Source organism: Pteropus medius, unplaced genomic scaffold (genome assembly GCF_902729225.1).
Source record: "Pteropus medius unplaced genomic scaffold, Ma_sr-lr_union100, whole genome shotgun sequence".
Lineage (NCBI taxonomy): Eukaryota > Metazoa > Chordata > Mammalia > Chiroptera > Pteropodidae > Pteropus > Pteropus medius.
The window spans coordinates 62,229,654-62,247,985 of NW_024349800.1; the positions used below are offsets into that span (position 1 = coordinate 62,229,654).

The window sequence follows — 18,332 nt, forward strand, 5'->3', positions numbered from 1 at the left end:
GAGGCTTGAAAATAGGCTTTAAGTGGGGGACCATCTGCCTAGTTAAAATTCAGGACTCTATCACTAAAAGAAGTGGAGAATGGATATTAGTGGACCACTAGTAGTTTCTGCCACAAAACTATTTGAAGAAAAGATATTTCGAACAAAAGGAAGGTAGTCAGGCCTAGAAAAGGAAAGTTTAGAAAGTTATGAAATGGCAATCTCATCTCAGTAGTATCAAGAATAAAATGTACCCCGTCAGAGGGATGTGTTTGTCTGTCAGACAGATAGATCTCTATTGTGAAGATGGACATAGTAGGTTATCAAAGCCTAAACTTTCAAATCATGTAATTAATTCCCTTCATTCTAATTCCATGCTCACTGAGAAATCTTTTCTTGCTCAGAGGAGAAAATTAAATAGCTGTAGCCAAACACTTACCTGATGATTATATATCTCAATGTTGTGTGTGTGTGTGTGTGTGTGTGTGTGTGTGTGTGTGTGTGTATTTATTTATTTTATAATTATTTATAATTATTTATATATTTTATAATTATTTAAATAATTATAAAATATATATATCTTAAATTGGGTTTGAGCTTGTCAAACTAAAGATTGGACCCTGGATCAAGATAATTTCACCAAGAAAAATTCTACTTTGTGAGCTTTCTTGGCAACTAGGCTCCCCCTAATGATACCTCTCTGCATTACCAGGTGTAATCAAGTATTACTGCAACGATACTAACAAGTGATCTGAAACAAACATTTATTCTTGCTTACACATCTGTAGGTCAGCTGAGGGGTTGGCTGATCTAGGATTAGCCAGACAGCCCTGCTTCAGACCACAGCACCTGGGGCAGGCCTGCTTCTCACTGCATGTCCATTGATTGAGGCAGCTCTGCTCCTCATACCTTCTTTGGGATATACATGATCCAGAGGGATGTCTGAGCTCCGTTCCTCTCAGAGCAGCAGAGAAGCAAGGGAACAAACAAAATATGTGAGGCCTTTTCCGGTCTAGGCTCAGAAACTTCTGGTTCATTCTGTTGGCCAAACAAGTCACATGATCAAACACAAAGACAAGAGATAGGAAAATATACTCTGCCCTTTTAGTAAGAGGAACTTCAAAGCCACATAGTAAAGCGTGTAGATAGAGGGTGGTGTGAAGAATTGGGGTTGCTATCGCAATCTACTACTTAGGTTGTCTGCATACCTTAACAAAGTCTATGTGAACCCAGAGTCAAGGTATGAAAGGGAGAACTCAGGGTACAATTTACTCAATTGGGTCAAGGTAATGGCTTCTCTAAGTTGTTATAGATGTAATACTGGAAATAAATCTTTTGCACTTGACATTAAGTGCCCAGATATCTACATACTTGAATGTCTATTTGCCTTATCAACCCTTCACAAAACTCTTATCAACCCTTCACAAAACTCTTTGGTAACTTTTAGTGTTACCAAAATTTAAGTGAAACATAGGTAAAAAAAAATAAAAATAAAAAATAAAATAAATAAATAAATAAAATACTTGCCCCCTTAAGACATTAAATGGAGAAAAGCAGGACTGGAAAGACCATCTGATGCCAACTCAAGGGCTGCTTTTCATTATAGAAGCTCTGCCTTTGTTAGAATAATCAGGAATTTCTAGAAGGAATGTATGTTGGGCATGAGATATTCTAATTCCAGCATAAAAATGGTCTGTAAATGAACTTGCCATAAGGTCAGTCCTCATCCTGCTGATGGTACTGTTTTCTGCAGTAGCAGAGCTTTCCCATATTATCAGCTGGTACTGAAACAGATCCCTCCTCACCCCCAGCCTGTATTCAGGCTTGTTTGTCTAAACTTGCAGTGGCTCAAGCTGAGACCAAAACCCAGAAGTCAGTAGCCCAAATGGAGCTTCCGCTGTGCTTCACAAGAACAGGGAATGGAGGGAAAGGCAAAGAAATCAGACCCACCTTCTGCCACTTAGTACCTAGTACCTTAGTTTTTGGACAAGAGGCTCACACCTTATTGTCTGAATAGATTTTAAAACATTTTGCTTACTATAAGAAGCAAATGTAAAACACAACTATTAGTGGGAGTTTACAAGAAGCACACATGAAGGGCTGGGTTGATGAGGAAAGCTTTTCCAGAGAACTGGTGTCACTCATAGAGGCGGGGGGTGGTCATCTCTCTTCTATCATAAGTCCAGAGCTGAACAATCACCCCCACCTCCCAACATGTGACCTGCAAAAAGCAGTACAGTATTATTTCCTTGCTGATTTCAGGGTCACTCTTTGGCTTCTCGGGGAGCTACTCTCCTCTCAGCCAGAACTCCAACTTAGCTTCCTTCTCTGGACCCTAACCACGCTGTCGCATAACTTGCCTGGCCAGTAGGCACACTGCCTACTTCGGCGTTCTCTACATCCACCACTCCTTTCTTAAGGGTAGCCTTGAGCTCCTGGACTGCTCTCTACCCAGCCCCAGATAGGTCTCAGTGCCTTGCTTCTCTCATCTGCCCACATTGCAGAGCCGAGAGCGTGGGTGAATTTGGCTATGCCCGCAGGATTCGGGGTGAGATGTGGTTGTTTTTAGCCACAGTGCTGCTCTTCCTCGGATTTCTGAGAAGTCAGACTGAAGTTTTCCCCGGCCCTGCGTCCTGGGCAATTGCAGTATCTTCTTGAGAAGCTCGGAGCGGGGCAAGGAGCTAGCTGGCTTCTCTCTCTGCTCTGCTCGCTTTCCTCAGACGGGCGGGGTATCCAGCGCTGAGCCTGCTGGAGGAGGCCGTCGGGGGCGGGCCAGCCAGAGGGGCTGCCCTCCCCACAGTGACGTCTCAGGGGGCGGAGGGGCGACAGGCTGGCTCCGCGCCCTCCCCGCCTCCTCCGGGTGCTGGGTCCATCGGTCCTCTGGAGATGCTGCTACCGCCGTTGCAGTTGTCGTGCACACTACTGTGGGTCCGCCAGCTCAATTGCGGTAGCGCCCAGGTGTCCGAGCGCGCACTAGAGCCCGGCCATGCCGCTGGGAGCGGCGCTGCAGGCTGTGCTGCTGATCATGCTGCTGGCCGGGCCCCGGGGCGTGACCGGTCGTCTGCTAAGCGGTGAGTGCGTGCCCTGGGGCAGGGGCTGATTCCCGGGAGGGCTCGGCGGATGCACCCACTGCACCCCAGGTACTGCTATCCTCTGGGACGCTATGCCACTTCTCTGGCCCTCTGCAGAGTGGGTGGGGGTGGCGTCCCCACCCTACTAGTGGACAGACCTCCGGCGCCCCCTGCTCCAAGGGGAGCAAGCAATTGCCTCGCGGCTGAGACCCGCCTGGATTTCCTGCATAGCCAGGACCGCTCGAAGTTCGTTCCCCTCCTGGGGTTACCGGAATTTGGAGGACGTAGGCTAGGTGGGACAGTGAGCAAATCTGCCCCAGTAGGCGCCCCCTCGGCCCGCTCCATGGAGCGCGGCGAAACAGTCCCCAGGACCCCACGCAGAGTGGGCTCACCAACTCCCTTGCCCTCCCCCTGGAGACGGCGGCTACAGTAGGGATTCTGGATCGGCGGTGCCATGGGAACCCAGTCTGTTACTTCTGGTCTTTTTCGTGGGGAGGATGGCTGGATCCAGCGCCGGGAATAAGAGCGCTTAGAGATCGGAAAAGAAGCCTAGTTGGCGCGGGACAAGCCCCGCCTGACTCTGGGGAATGACTCTCTGTTTCCTTCCTCCTGTCGTGTCACTAACTGCAGCCTCGGACTTGGATCTCAGAGGAGGTACAGTGCTTTGGCTTCTTCCCTCTGCCCTGGCATGTCGGGGCGTGGGTGGTATGTCTGTTCTCCTTTCTCAGGTCCACCTTGCAGGCGACAGACTGGCCAAGAGAGATGGAGAACGAAAACCTGCACTCTGTTATCCGTGCTTTCTCAGCTGATTTAAAGAACTTAAAGCTGGTTTCAAGATGGGGTGGAGTGCGGGGCAGCGAAAGAGGAGTGTAACTGAATTAGGCTGCTTGAGTTAGGGCTGCATAGGCTCTATCCTTAGCCATGGGGTACACAAGGCTCTCCTATCCTTCCCCTTACTGTAAACGAGAAGAGAAAGACACTTCCTGAAGGCAAGGGAACCAGATGTGCCCCTTCCCCCCCGCCAACCCTCTCCATCCAGCTCTGGCACTCACCAGCTGACTTGCGATGTCCGGAATGGCCGGCCGCTACAGGAAACTCCTTTAAAGTATTTTGTTTTCCCTTGATAATCACATGGTGGAAAAGCAGGAACCATCAGGAAATTCAACTCCAGTTTATGTGTTACTGGTGGCCAGGCTGGGGTTTCCTGGGACTCATTCATTTGTTGCTGCCTCATTTGGAGCCACCTTTAGGGACTCATAGAAGTTGGGCGGGCCCAATCTTCTCCCCAGGCAGTAGCTCAGCTACAGCCTCTCTGGCCCGCAGTCCCCAGTCTCTCTGGAACATCTCTTTACCGAGATGTTCCACTTTTAAGTCCTCCTATTTTACCGATGGACCAGCACTGTTGGAATTTCTCTATTTAGCAATAGCAGAATGACAGCGAAAGGAAGAAGATCGAAACTCTTATAACTTGTTGCTTATTTAGAATTTCTTTACCAAAGCGAAGAAAGAAAAAATAGAAAATAAGAAATCACAGGAGCTTTCTGGATTATTTGTATGTGCTCTGTTCTCATTTAGCACCGAAAATGCAGTTTTAACTATCTGTGGCCTTTGCCCTGTATTCTGGACAGTATTGAGAATAGTGAATGCTATCTGGCTCCCTGCACAGCTACAAACCACGTTAGGGAAATGAGAACTCACCATGAGGGCTGGGAAGAGGTTCCCAAACCAAAATCCTTTATCCGTCGCTCTTTGGAAACAATTCACACCCACAACCTAGATTCGGCTTTCCAATGCAAGAGATTCCTCTTGTTGAAATGTGGTTTTCACTTTGTACATCTGGATTCAGAAACATATGCTGTCTGCTCCTGTGGGCTAGGAACTGGAGTTTGTTTCCTTATTCACAGCACCTAGCACAGCACCAGGCACAGAGTGTACACTCAATACATGTTGATGAAACAAAGGAATAATGAGGCTAATGTGTCAGGTGCAGCAAGGCTTCAGGCACCCAGACACAAGCTAAAGTGTTGTGTACTGGTGAACAATTTATTTGGACCTCTGTAGAATCCCATCTATTTGTCTGAGATGATCTTCTGCCTTTCAGGTCTCAGTCAGTCAGAGACACATTGCATGGGCTTGCAGAACAACATGAGCATAGAGTGAAGTAGGGAGTGGGCAAAATATAGTTCAGTGGTTAATGTCATGATTTTATAATTAGATCTTGGTTCCGACTCAGGCAATGCTGCTAAAGCTATGTGACCTTAGCCAGATTACTTAATTTCTCTAAACCTCAGTTTTCTCATCTATAAAATGGGGATAAACAATGCCTACATTGAGGGATTACTATGAGAGTTCAATGAGATAAAGAATGTGTATAAATGTAAAAGCCCTTAGCATAGTTCTTGGCACATAGTTAAGAGTTCATTAAACCTCAACTTTTGTCTTTAAACAAGAGCTGAAGCAGAAAACCCTATGGATCTGATGCTCCTACCTTCTGCTTACACCACAGACTGGGTGAATTCTCAGTCCTGCCAAACAGGCAGAGGTCTCCAGGGTTGAGGATCCCACACCCGACTTCAGAATGCATCTCTTACCTGAAGGAACTACCAAACAGAGATGACTCACTTCAAGCCACACTATCCCCTGAGACTCCCTAATGGCATGAAAGTGATTTGTGTGCCTTTAAGTGAAATCATAAATCTTCATCTACCTCTCTTGTAAAAGATAGTAAAAAAATGTCTGCTTTCTTAGAATCTATAATGAAGCAAATAAAACATGGAATCCCTACACAATATAGTTTAACTCACTGCATCTCCAGGCTGGGAGAGGTATTAATTTGCTCTAAGAACCCTAACTGACATTATAACACTGATGAGTAATCAGAATCCCTGCCTGGGAATGGCTTCATTCACATGCCTCCAGGCATCCCTGCCCTGGTGTACTGTGGGGAATACTGAAATAGATTGGCTTCCTTTTTCTCTAGGACAGCTGGTCTGCCGGGGAGGGACACGGAGGCCTTGTTATAAAGTTGTTTACTTCCATGATGCTTCTCGAAGACTGAACTTTGAGGAAGCCAGAGCAGCCTGCCGGAGGGATGGGGGCCAGCTAGTCAGCATCGAGTCCGAAGATGAACAGAAACTAATAGAAAAGTTTATTGAAAACCTCCTGGCATCTGATGGTGATTTTTGGATTGGGCTCAGGAGGCGTGAGGAAAAACAAAGCAATAGCACAGTCTGCCAGGACTTTTATGCTTGGACCGATGGCAGCACATCAACATTCAGGTAAGTGTGTGGAACCCAAAACGGCTAATTCACTTGACATAACACAAAAAGTGGGGAGGCTGGATCTACGGTGCCACGTCAATGAGGAAATGGAGAAGGCCTCAGCAGGCAGAGCCCTAAAGAGGATGCAGCAGTAGAAAAGCACTGACCAAAGCAGTTTGGAGAAAGTGGTGAATCAGCCTTGATCTGGGCCCAGTTCCTTTCCCAAGAGTTCTGCTCAGGAGGGTGTGGCCCAGAAGCATTGTTTCAATGGCATGCAATGCTTCAAGTCAGTGGTTCTGGCTATCTGGCTTTTTGGACTAGAACTCCAGTGAGAGATAGAAGGTCTGTGGGGCTAAGACTTAAGATAGGACTCCAGACCAAAGGAATCATGATGATGGGCAAGAAATCAGAGCCAAGATCTAATTCGATGAATTGACCAAGAAAAGACATAAGGAAGTCTGCAGTTTATAGGACTCTCTTAAACCCACAGCATCAAGACTCACTCATTTCATACCCCACCCTGGCACCATGGCATTGCCATAGTCCCCCTCCCTAGGAAATGCAGTGATGTCAAAAGCATCAAATTGAAAGACAGACATAAGACTGGAAAAATGTAACAAATTTAACAAAGAATTAACATCTCTTTGTGACAGAGTTTATATAAGTCAATAAGACACTAAAAGTTTATATAAGTTAATAAAACCCTAAAAGATAAAGAGGCAAAAGAGCTGAGCAGACAGTTTACAAAATAAAAAATCTAACTGGTAAATAGTCATATGAAAAAAGTTTAAACTCATTATCAATCAAAAGAATGAAGATTAAAATATATAATTTTTACCTATTACACTCAAGACAGCATATCAGCATCTATCAAAGTCCATTCACTATGCTGATTAGAACCACATTTTCATCTAAGTTCCAGAAGTAGCTCCTCCATAATTCTCATAGACCTCTCTTCCTGGGAGAAATTTAACAAAGGAAGGTTAATAAGATGAACTTCACTCCCCACCACTGCAGCTGATCCCAGGGCCACAACTGATACTTACTCATATCCCTCTACTTTCTAATCCAGATTCCCCTCACCCTCCGCTCAGGGATCCTCAGTGGCTTACCTTGTGGTAGGACCCAGCCTCTCATCCCTGAGAAGTGTGAGGCCCTAGTCACCTTACACTTACCAGGCTAGAGTGATTGCACTTTTCCAATTACCATCAAAACTGAGCACATGAGTACCAACAGGTACCCAAATAGATAACCTGGACACCAAACATATTTGTAACAGCAGACCTGCTTCCACCTCATGATTAGGGTCAGTTACCCCTGCCAAAATAATGACTCCTCTTCTTGCCTGCTGGCCCCTGGACACAGGGATTCCAGAGTGCCCAAGTGGCAGCCATAGCTCATAGTTCAATAAGGCACTTGCTGTATCTTCTGATGGAAGTATTCCCCCTTTACGTACCAAGACCTTTAAACTCACAGAACCCAGAGACGAGAAACACAAATTCTTCAAGTGGGTCACTACCAGTGAGAGTAATCAGGGCTACTCTTACTGCTACCCCTTGGCTCTCAGATCCACGTATTCTTACTCTTGGGGACACAAGATGATACAGAGGTCATTGATTCAAAGTATAAACTGCATCTTGGAGGATGATGTCCTGTTCTCACAACATACTGCCTCTAAGCAAGTGCTTTGGCTGTATTTTCAACAGCTCTTTCATCACTCTGTCAGTCTGGCAGCTTCAGGATGGTGCAATATATGATGTGACTAGTAAATCGCCTGGCCAGGTGCCTACTCCCACACCTCCTTTGCTGTAAAGTAGGTCTCTCGATCTGATGAGATGTTACTTGGGATTTTGTGCTGTTAGATCAATTACTGTGTAAGCTGACTGAGGCCCTGAGGCAGGAAAGGCAAATCCATACCCAGATTGTGTGTCTATCCCTGTCGAAATGAATCATTGGAAGGAGTCCAGTGTAGTCAACCTGCTACCAAGTGTCTCTTAGGGTTGGTGCTCTTTCAGGGACCTAGCACTGGTCTCTGTCGCTGGCAGGTTGGATTTTTAGCAATTGCTAGATCAGCATGGAGAGTGGAAACCAACACTACTGAGCCCATGCATCCCTGGTGTGTATCTATTGCACCGGCACTGGGGTAGCTAACAGGCTGGCTGACATCGACTGGCTGAGTCATTTTGTCTCCCTGGTTGTTTAGGGCCTCTTGCTAGATGCTTTCTGGTGGGCTTTAATATGGGATAGAATCTCATACTTTATGCCTAATGCCATATGTCTGTTCACATCATTCTATCCAATTGCTCCTTGTCCCCAGTCTTCCACTCTTTCTCCTTTTGGAAAGATTTTTTTTCTCCTGATCAGCTGGCCAGGCTCTCTGCCCTGAGTCCTTATATATTCTAACCTCCAATAACCACTCTTTCTACACAAATTGGTTAACCAGGTACACCAACTAAAATCTGGCCATTGAGAGATCTTTCAAGGCCACCTCTGAAGGGGGCTGTAGTGCAGCTGTTGTCTATTTGGAGTTGTACTCCCATACTTGCCTGACCTATCCACAAACCAAACTCAGGCTGTCTCTATCTGTTAGTTGTAAGGGGCTCTTTTATGCAGCTATAGGTACCATAGGGAGAGGCTCTGGTACAACAGTGATAGATGTCACAGCAGTCTGCTCTACCTATTCATGCAGCGCCCTTTGGTCCTACTCATAGAATGCCCTTTAGTCCTGTATGTACCTCTTCCATATTCTAATGGATGGACTCCATACCTGGCCAACCTATGACTAGGTATGTCTGACAGTACCTCTCTTGGTGCTTCTTGCCTAGTAGCAAGCCAGGAATTATTTTACGAAAGGTGATTCTTTCTCAGCTACAGATGACCTGGCCTTGCTACAGAATCCTAGGGGTCTGTATTGTGATTCTCTCATTGGGGCTTGGCACAAATTCTTTATGACATTCTTTTCTCCACCACTGATACTTCTAATAATAGAGTCTGCTTGATCATATGGCTCACATGGCAAGACTGCTTACACCACAGCTTAGACCTGCTTCAGAGTCCCTTTCTGCTCTGGATCCCATTCGAAGATGGCTGTCTTTTGTGTCAGCTGGTAAATGGGCCAGAACAGTATTCTTAGGTGTGAAACATACTGCCTCTAGAACCCAAAAGAGGCCTATTAGGCGCTATGCTTCCTTCTGCAAGTTATTGCACGAAATCCTTTTAATTTGAAAGAGATGTTCTGGCATTCTCCAGATCACTGGACATCGACATCTACACATTTTCATGAAGTGGCAGGTCCCTGAATCTTCACAGGGTTTATCTCCAACACTTGCAGCACGTGAGTCTAAAACCTCCAATGTACTAGCAAATTCTTGCTCATCGGGTTCAATTAGCATGATGTCAACAAGATAGTGGACCAGTGTAATTTTCTGCAAAATGTCTTGCCAGTCCAGGTCTCTTCATACCACATTATGATGTAGGGTAGGAAAATTAGTATAGTCCTGAGGCAAGACTATAAATGTATACTGTTGTCCATTCCAAATGAATGCAAACTATTTCTGATTTTTTTCTGATACAGATTGAAAAGAATGTGTTCATCAGATCTGCATAGTAGGTACTAAGGGCATACTAAGTACCTTCATAGTAGGTACTTGCTTTAGCAAAGAGCTAGAGGACATGTTATCCAGCTCTAGCAAAAAGCTAGGGTGCTCACAGCTACAATTGAGGCTTCTACTTGGTTTAGTTTATGCTACTCCAGTATCATCCTTCAGGATCTGCCTGGTTTTTGCAGGAGCCAGACTAGTGAATTAAATAAAGATATGATGGGGAATACAACCCTTGCATTCCCTAGATCTTTAGGGGTAGCACTACTTTCTGTCATCTTCCCCTGGGTAAGATACTGTTTTTATTTACGGTCTTGGAGAGGGTGGGGAGGAGTACAGTTTCAGAAGCTTCCACTTGACCTTCTCTACTATTATAACTCTTAACCCATAGACTTTCAATTCATATATTTGGGGTCTGGGGAATGACCACCAGATGGGTCCCACTGTGAGCTGGTCCTGGGCCAGAAATCCACTTAAGATCTGGCCTCAATATGCTCCCACACTAATGGGTAGCCTTGACGACAGTTCTAGTCTTTGGGTATCAACGTCTACTTATACTTTGTGTCCAAAAGTCTTTATAATATTTGGGTCTTCCTCTTTCCACAGTATATGATTACTTGAATAAATGGTCATAGGTCCCTTTGGGAGAAAAGGGGAAATTATTACCATGCGTACCTGCTGTAGTGTTGAAGGGTCCTTCTTCCTGGGAACCAAGCCAGTGGGTTCTGAGCCAGCTTTTAGGCTCAGAGCCCACTTTATATCAGTGGGTTCTGAGCCTAAAAGCTGGCTCAAGTCCAGAAACTAGGTGCCAGGTATAATATTCCATCCATTCTATCATCTGTAAAATGAAATGGCATAAAGCCATAAGGCCAGTGAGGAGAACAGGCAAGTCAGGGTAGGAGGCCCTCCAACAGGGTTGGAAAATGGCCTGAAGGCAACTAATGAGATACAGAGCCCAGCCTCAATTGAGGCCCCCAACTATCCAGGCACAGTATCCAAGCAGTGTTGCAAGCTCAGCTGTTGTCCAGGCACATTCGACCCAGTGGGTACAACAAAGGATCTTCCTTTTAGAAGACAGAACACAGCACTTAAGCAAAGCCGTAATGGGGTGCTATGAGGAGACCTGTCTCTTGGCTGTCTCCTAAAGAGGGGCTCTGACAAGAGTTAGGCAGAGCAGTAGGGCCCAACTATTAATCTCAGCATTACGGCAAGATCTGAATGCTAGAAGGCAACGGCTCGGGTGGGTAACCAGGCAGACCACAGAGTCCAGCCCTAGGTCAATGCATGGGGTGGGTGCTCACAGCACTGAGACTCTCTATGGAATCCAAAGCCTTGACCTGGCACCCACATATCCAGCTGGGTAGCAGCACCATTTAATTCTAAGTACCACTGAGTAGTGGAGCTTAGGCTGCTAATGCACCCCATCAGGAGCCAAGGAGACAAAGACAAGAAACCTAGCAGTGGAGGCTGACAGAGGGGCTTATCAGCCTGATGAAGTGGAAACAACTGAAAAAGACTAGGTGGGCCTCCTACTCTTGTTCCCACACCCTCATCTGCTTTGACAGCCTCTACATTTTAAGAAGTCTGGTGCTTGAATTTTTCATCTACTTCCCAGGGCTGAGAAGGCAGTTATAGCCAATTAAAAAGTATGGAGAGATGGGTAGCAGGGTAAGCTCTGGATGAGATAAGTCAAGCCTCTTCTCAGTGTATCTGATTCTTAAAAATAGAAAAACAAATCCAGTTATCAAAAAGCAAGAAGGAAATAAAATCATCCAGACTGGTTCTGCTGGCTGCTTTTTCTCATAATTACTTGGCAGACATCATATGGTAATATATTCTTCCCTGCAAAGAGATTTTGGCAAGTGTCAGATGATTGATTATGATGGTCATATTAGAAAGTGTGTGATTCTACTTACTAGAAGTACTTCGATTCCTCCCTTTCTCTGTATTATTTTCTGAAGCAGAATCTAAAGTTCATGAAGCAGTGAAATTCGATGGGAAAACAAGGCTTTTAAGTCCTGTGGCATCCTTCTCCAGTTGCCCCCACTGTTAACCCCTTTCCTACAGGAACTGGTATGTGGATGAGCCTTCCTGTGAGAGCGAGGTCTGCGTGGTCATGTACCATCAGCCGTCAGCACCCACTGGCATCGGGGGCCCCTACATGTTCCAGTGGAATGATGACCGATGCAACATGAAGAACAACTTCATTTGCAAATATTCCGATGGTAACGAATCCTCTCCCAAGTTATATGGTTGAATTCTCAACTTCCTCTCTCATTTCACAAGCAGCTGCTAGTTCCAAGAATTTGTTATGTGGTCTCTGAGAAAGCTTGCAGCAATATTAAAGATTGGGATTTCTCGTAAAGGGAAATGTAGCGACATTTTCTCGTTGAGGAGTAATTCTAGCAAAGAAGAAGGGTATCAGATGCTAAGAGAAGGGATGAAGAAAAGAAAGGGTCTAATTTATATATGACAAAGCAAGAATTATGAGAACTGCAGAAAACAAAAAGCCCTCTAAATGGACAATTACCAATTCTTATTCTTTCCACATGTGAGTTTGGCTGTAGAAACTTGGAATAAAGAAGAAATGTGAAAGGAACCTGGCCGTTATTCCTGCAAGTCTTCTAACAGCCATGTGAGATTATTTCTGGGGGTTTAAGGAAACAAAATAATAACCAGAGGAGGTAGATGATAAAATACACTGCCATTACGCAGAGAGCAGACACTTTAATGAGCAGGCTCAAACTCCCGGATCACCTTCTATACATGTCTTGCAAATTCAACTGGTATTTGCTTCTAGATCCGTTAAGGGTTTGGCTACAGGACTGTAGTCTCATTCTACTGGAGTTTCCCAAACTCCTCCATTATAACTGACTTTGATCTAAACTTGAAGTGACTTTTAATCTGTCCCTGAAGTTTCTCACCTCTGTGAAGCCAACTGCTTGGTTCCATTTCTGCATACTTTCCTGACAAGAGTAGAGCGACTTGTTAATTATATCTAGTTGGTGACTAAATAATCCCATCATTTAAAAATTGTCTGAATTGGACTATGCTTTTGCTGCAATTTTTGCTGCTAACAGGTTTCTTTCCTCCCTTTTCACCCCCTCAAAGTTGTCTTAGGCAGGGAGGTTGCAAAGACAGAGGCTGGCTTAGCAAGTCACCTTTCAGAGCAACGAAAGCAAAACATTTGTTAAAAACTGGCTTCCCATCACTTTGAGAATTATATCTTATTAGTGCCATGATTTAAAATTTTGTACTTTTTAAACATTTTTTTAAATGTGAGATTTTGACAGTTGTTTTTATATCCTTTTATTTTTGGACTCTACCCTAGTTCACTTTTTAAAATCACATTCTTTATTACTTTTGCTATTACCTGTATTAGACTGAATCCTGGCAGGAAAAGATATATAAGTTTAATGAAAAGAGTATATTAAAAGGATATTTGCAGAAATGTGGACAAAGAGCAAGAGATGGTAAGTGCCCAGGGACTAGCTACAATAGGAAGCTCTTATTATCCATAGGCCTAAAGGAGTGAGGGGAGAGAATGGCTTTAGTGGAACCCAGAGAGAGCTTAGGGTCATGGAAGAGGAGCCACCCAACAGGAGCTGTGACCGTACAGTTTATCTACTGTCAAACCACAGTGAAGTGGGAGGAGGGGAGAGGAATAAATACCTGGACCTCTCCCTCCTCCTGCTCTCTGAACTCCTGCCTTTGCCGCTCATTGGTTAAGTCCATTCAGAGGCCGAGGGACAAGGGGGCCCCAGTAACACAATCCATAGATGTGAGCCTCCAAGGACACAGAGAATAGATCTGGCAGAGGGAGATGGGAGTATAGAAAAAAAACTAACACCTTGCCTTATCCTCAGGATAAGTTCACACACCTTAGCCTGCCATAAAGGATCGGTGTGATCAGACCCTTGCCTCTCTCCAGCTTCATTCTCACAACTTCTCCCTGCATCCCATTTCTCTCTGTGCATTATGAAATTCCCCACAAGCTCTTAATTGCTGTTTCCTGTGCTTGGAGCACCCTTCTCCTTTCCCAGTCAACTCTTCATCTCAACTCACCTTTCAGGTTCAAGTTAAACATCACCTACTCTCATAATAACTAAGTGCAACAAGTGATTGTGTACTGAGTTCTGGATAAGGATGATGAGGATAATGATGAGGATGGTTTCCTATAAAGGGCATTATTAGGACAATTGGGAGAATTTAAATAAGGTCTGTAGATTAGATAACAGGATATCAATGTTGATTTGTTAGTTTTGATCATTATACTGTGGTTATGTAGGAAAATGCCACACCCCACATCTTCTAAAATACACATCGAAGTACTTAGGAGTGAAGCATAACCAAGCCTACAACCTACTCTCAAGAAAAAAGTTATGCATGTGTCTGTATATGTTTTCATACATATATGCATCCAAATGTAGATATAAATAAAAATATAGATGTATAGATATAAACATAGAGATATATATAAAGAGAATAATTAAATGAATGAAATGTGATAAAATGATAATATTTGGGTGGAGGATTGTGGAAATTCTTTGTACCAGTCTTGCAAATTTTCATAAATCTGAAATTACTTCAAAAGGAAATTTCTAAAAAATTTCCTCTGCAAAACCTTTGAGGGCCCCTCCAAACTAGGTGAGATATTCCTCCTGTGAGGATCCTAGCACCACACACACAGTACTTTAACCACCTATGTACAAGCCCTGTTGCTACATGGTTGGCATGAGGTCTGGAAACATGCATGTTTGACCAACTAATCTCTCTACTTGATGGACTAGGGGAAGATCACCCAGTGCGGTTCTAACAGGATGGCACATCATCCTTATGCCAGAGTGGCAAAGGACTGGTTGAATAACATCTAAAATCAGATTTGACCACAAGACCACATAACCACATAGAGTAGGTGGCATGCTAGCCAGATCTGAACACTTGATTACATCTGGGGTATGCTAAAGGCAGAGGTGGATTCAGTGAAAATCAGAGACAAGTCAGAGGCAAGGCATTGCAGATGCACTGCAGGATGGAAGGAAATGATGCACTAATGTGCCATTTACTGCAGTTTTGCACAGTGGACTGAACCATGTAGGGACAGGAAAATGAACAGATCACGTAATGTTATTGAATATACTATGTATTGTAATGTAATGTCATGGAATTGATATTTATTAATATTGTCCTCTATTTCCATATTTTATGGCCAAACAGTAGTGTATAAGAGCCTTAGAGGGATGGGACCATTTCTCATTTGCTATTGCATCTCTACCTAGCACAGAGTTTGTCTCCTTGCGATTTTAATTTTCATTTGAATTTATTTAGTTCCAATCCCAGTTCAGCTACTTATTAGCTGTGAGATTTGAACAAATTATTTATTCTCCCTGTACCTCAGTTTCCTCGTGTACGAAATCAGAATAATAATAGCACCTACCTTATAAAGCTGTTATCAGGATAAATGTGTTTGTTTTTATAAAACAGAACATGATGATGTTTCTGTCATACAGCATATACTATATGTGTGTTTTTAAATAAATTAATGAATTTGCATCATCTCTACAAACTCATACACTTACGAGAAGATGATTAAAAGTCTTCTCTAAATAGCCTTGACATCCTGGCCTTAGGACTGTTAATTCTAAAATCTCCCCTTTAAGGACCCCATCCCTGTGAATCCTAGAATATCCCATTAGCATAAGAGTTTGACTACCAGTATAAGAGGCTGACACACTCCCAGCCAAATGTAAAAACATTTGATATAAGTTGTCTATGCAACCTGACTTTTCCAAGGCTCTCTGAAATACTTAAAATGACTCAGGGTTTTAGATCACCAGTCTCTGCCTAGGGGCTGGCCAGTGATCTGCTTAGCCCCCCAACCACTTCTACCACTTGAAGATCAATGTTTGTTGCTTTCTAAACATCCTCAGTAGGAATCGTTAAAATGTCTTGGGTTGCTTTAAAATAATCCAGGCTTGAGTATAGCTGGGAAGGAGTAGGGATTATTGTTGAAACTAAATTAGCCATATGTTGATAAGAGCTAAAACTGAGTGATAGTACATAAAGGTTCATTCTACCAGCCTTTCTATTTTTGTGTATGTTTGGAAATTCCCATATTTAAATTTTCAAACTACTTTTTTTTAAAGAAGTACCCAAGCAAAGATAGGGGAAGGCTAGTCTTTGTGCACAAGTGATTCTTTAGACTTACTAACCCCATCCCTGGCATCTAGTAACACTAAGATAGTTTATTAGATGACTGAATGAGCAAATAAATGGGTGCCATGATCTGGCCAATTTCATTCAAACGGCATGCAAATTTAGTTATTATTTTTGTTTTTATTTCTTTCTGCTACAGAGAAACCAACAGGCCCTTTTATTGCTCCTGGAGGTAAGTTCGTCTTTTGAGATTTTGGTTAATTTGGGCTATTTCATAGCCCTTCATAGGCTTAGTAGCTATATTCTTTATATCAGATTATTCAACAGAAAGACCACTGGTGCTAACCCAGACTATTTGGACAGGTATATGCCACACCCAGCCATAGTTACTGACAAATAGTTCAGTAATCTCACTCTCTAGCATTGCCTATTTCTCGAAGCTTTCTGTAAAGGAACAGTTGTAAATTTGGTTTGGGATGTTACCTGTCATTATTGACAATATGAAAGGAAGAATTCAATCCAATTAAACAAGAAGTGAGCCAAACTGATAATTTATGGTCCTAGAAGTGAGTCATTGGTCCTTCCCCTTTATGTGCCCGGATGCCAGCTGCCTGCTGGTTGTTATGATTCTTGGCAGGAAGAGTCCACCAGAAAGAAGAAGACGATTAAACTTTTATACCAACAAATTCTACCCTCTACTTTTCTATGTTTATAAATGACACTGGTCAAATTGCTACTGCTCTTTGGCATCCCACCTTGAACCTGGTAGCACCTCAGAGAATATCTGAATTATGATGCCTTTCTCCAGGTTCTCAAGTCCATGTGTCTGTCTCCAGGTGAAGGAACAGAGCCAGCCACACCCATACTTCCTGAAGACATAGAAAAAGAAGATGCCAAAGAAACTTTTAAAGAAAATGAAGGTGTGTACAAAACTCACCTGAGAAAAATAAATAATGGGACTCTCTTGATCACAAATTATCCACTTTCTTCTTTACCACAGCTACTTAACAATAAAACTAAACAGGGCATTTGTGACTTTGCAAAAACTGCATTATATGTTAGATTTCATCAGTGAAATATGCAAGTGGAGCTATCCTAAGACAATTAAGGAGATTAGACTACACAGGGGCAAAAAATCTGTGTGAAGACAGAGCCTTGGGAACCAACCAGAAGTCATGGGGAGGAGGAGAGGTCAGAGGCTGAGAGAATGGATGTAGAGAAATCAGAGCAAAAAGACCTAGGCTGTGATGGAAAACATCCATGATTAATATTCATTTGTGAAGCAAATAGAGGAAATGGGCAAAAACATTTTAAAAGTTAAATCATAAAAGAAAATGGGATGATAAATGGGAGTGCTAATGGACTTTCAACCTTGACTCTCATCGTGAGTTTTGAGAGGGAGATCTGGGTTTTTGTCACTGAACAACTTTAAAAAAAAAACCACTTAATTTCTCCGTGCTTCAGTTTATAATTTGCATAATGGAAGTAATATTTTTCTCATCTACCTGAGAGACTGTGTCCATAAAATAAAGTAGAATATTGCAATACTGTAATTAAATTTTGACACTAGCCACCCTGAGTTAGTGCAGATCCTATAGGTTAAGGATTCAAACCCCGAAAAGACGCCTTCATTTTGGCCACACGTTCTGGGGCCCCCAGGCCACTTACACTTCTGCTCAACTGGCTATAAATCCAGGGGGTGCCCACAATCCCATCAGGTTCATTAATTCGGTAGAACAATGCAAAGAACTTAGAAAAATGTTATACTTATGACTACATTTTATTACAAAGGATACAAATCAGGACTAACCAAATGAAGAAACACATAAGGTGAGGTCTGGAAGGGTCCCAAATGGGAGTTTCTGTGTCCACTCCCTGTAGATCAGGATGCCTTATCATGCTTCTGACACACCACTGTGTTCACCAACCAGAAAACGCCATTGAGCTTTGGTGTGCAGAGGTTTTATTGAGGTGTCATTACATAGGCATAATTGATTTGATCATTGGCCATGTAATTGAACTCAATCTCTAGGTCCCACTCGCTCCCCACCATCCCCCATCCTGAGACATTTCTGCCAGCATAACTCTGATATGGTCATGAGTAACAGTTACTCCTATTACCTGGGAAATTCCAAAGATTTAGAGCCTCCCTCCCAGGAACCAGGGACAAAGGCCAATCAAATCTATTATTACGCAACAAATACTATATAAAAATGTTTTGATAAAAGTACAAAGTGCTATGATGGCATTTTTATTCCTCTTTGTTA

General features: G+C 43.3%; 1 protein-coding gene across 3 annotated transcripts in view; it reads left to right on the forward strand.

Annotated features, from left to right (window-relative positions):
* The first annotated feature begins 2,674 nt into the window (after nucleotides 1-2,674).
* LAYN (layilin) overlaps nucleotides 2,675-18,332 on the forward strand; it is a 23,909-nt gene continuing 8,251 nt past the window's right edge. The window contains exons 1-6 of one of the 3 annotated variants that reach the window (XR_005658382.1): nucleotides 2,675-3,050; nucleotides 3,681-3,704; nucleotides 6,031-6,328; nucleotides 11,977-12,134; nucleotides 16,265-16,297; nucleotides 16,902-16,985. Coding sequence is in view for 2 of the 3 variants with exons in the window: in XM_039887870.1 (XP_039743804.1) it covers nucleotides 2,966-3,050; nucleotides 3,681-3,704; nucleotides 6,031-6,328; nucleotides 11,977-12,134; nucleotides 16,265-16,297; nucleotides 16,902-16,985 (682 nt within the window). In the remaining variant the exon portion in view is untranslated. The remainder of the gene's footprint in view (nucleotides 3,051-3,680; nucleotides 3,705-6,030; nucleotides 6,329-11,976; nucleotides 12,135-16,264; nucleotides 16,298-16,901; nucleotides 16,986-18,332) is intronic. The other 2 variants (XM_039887870.1, XM_039887871.1) reach the window with 2 other exon arrangements.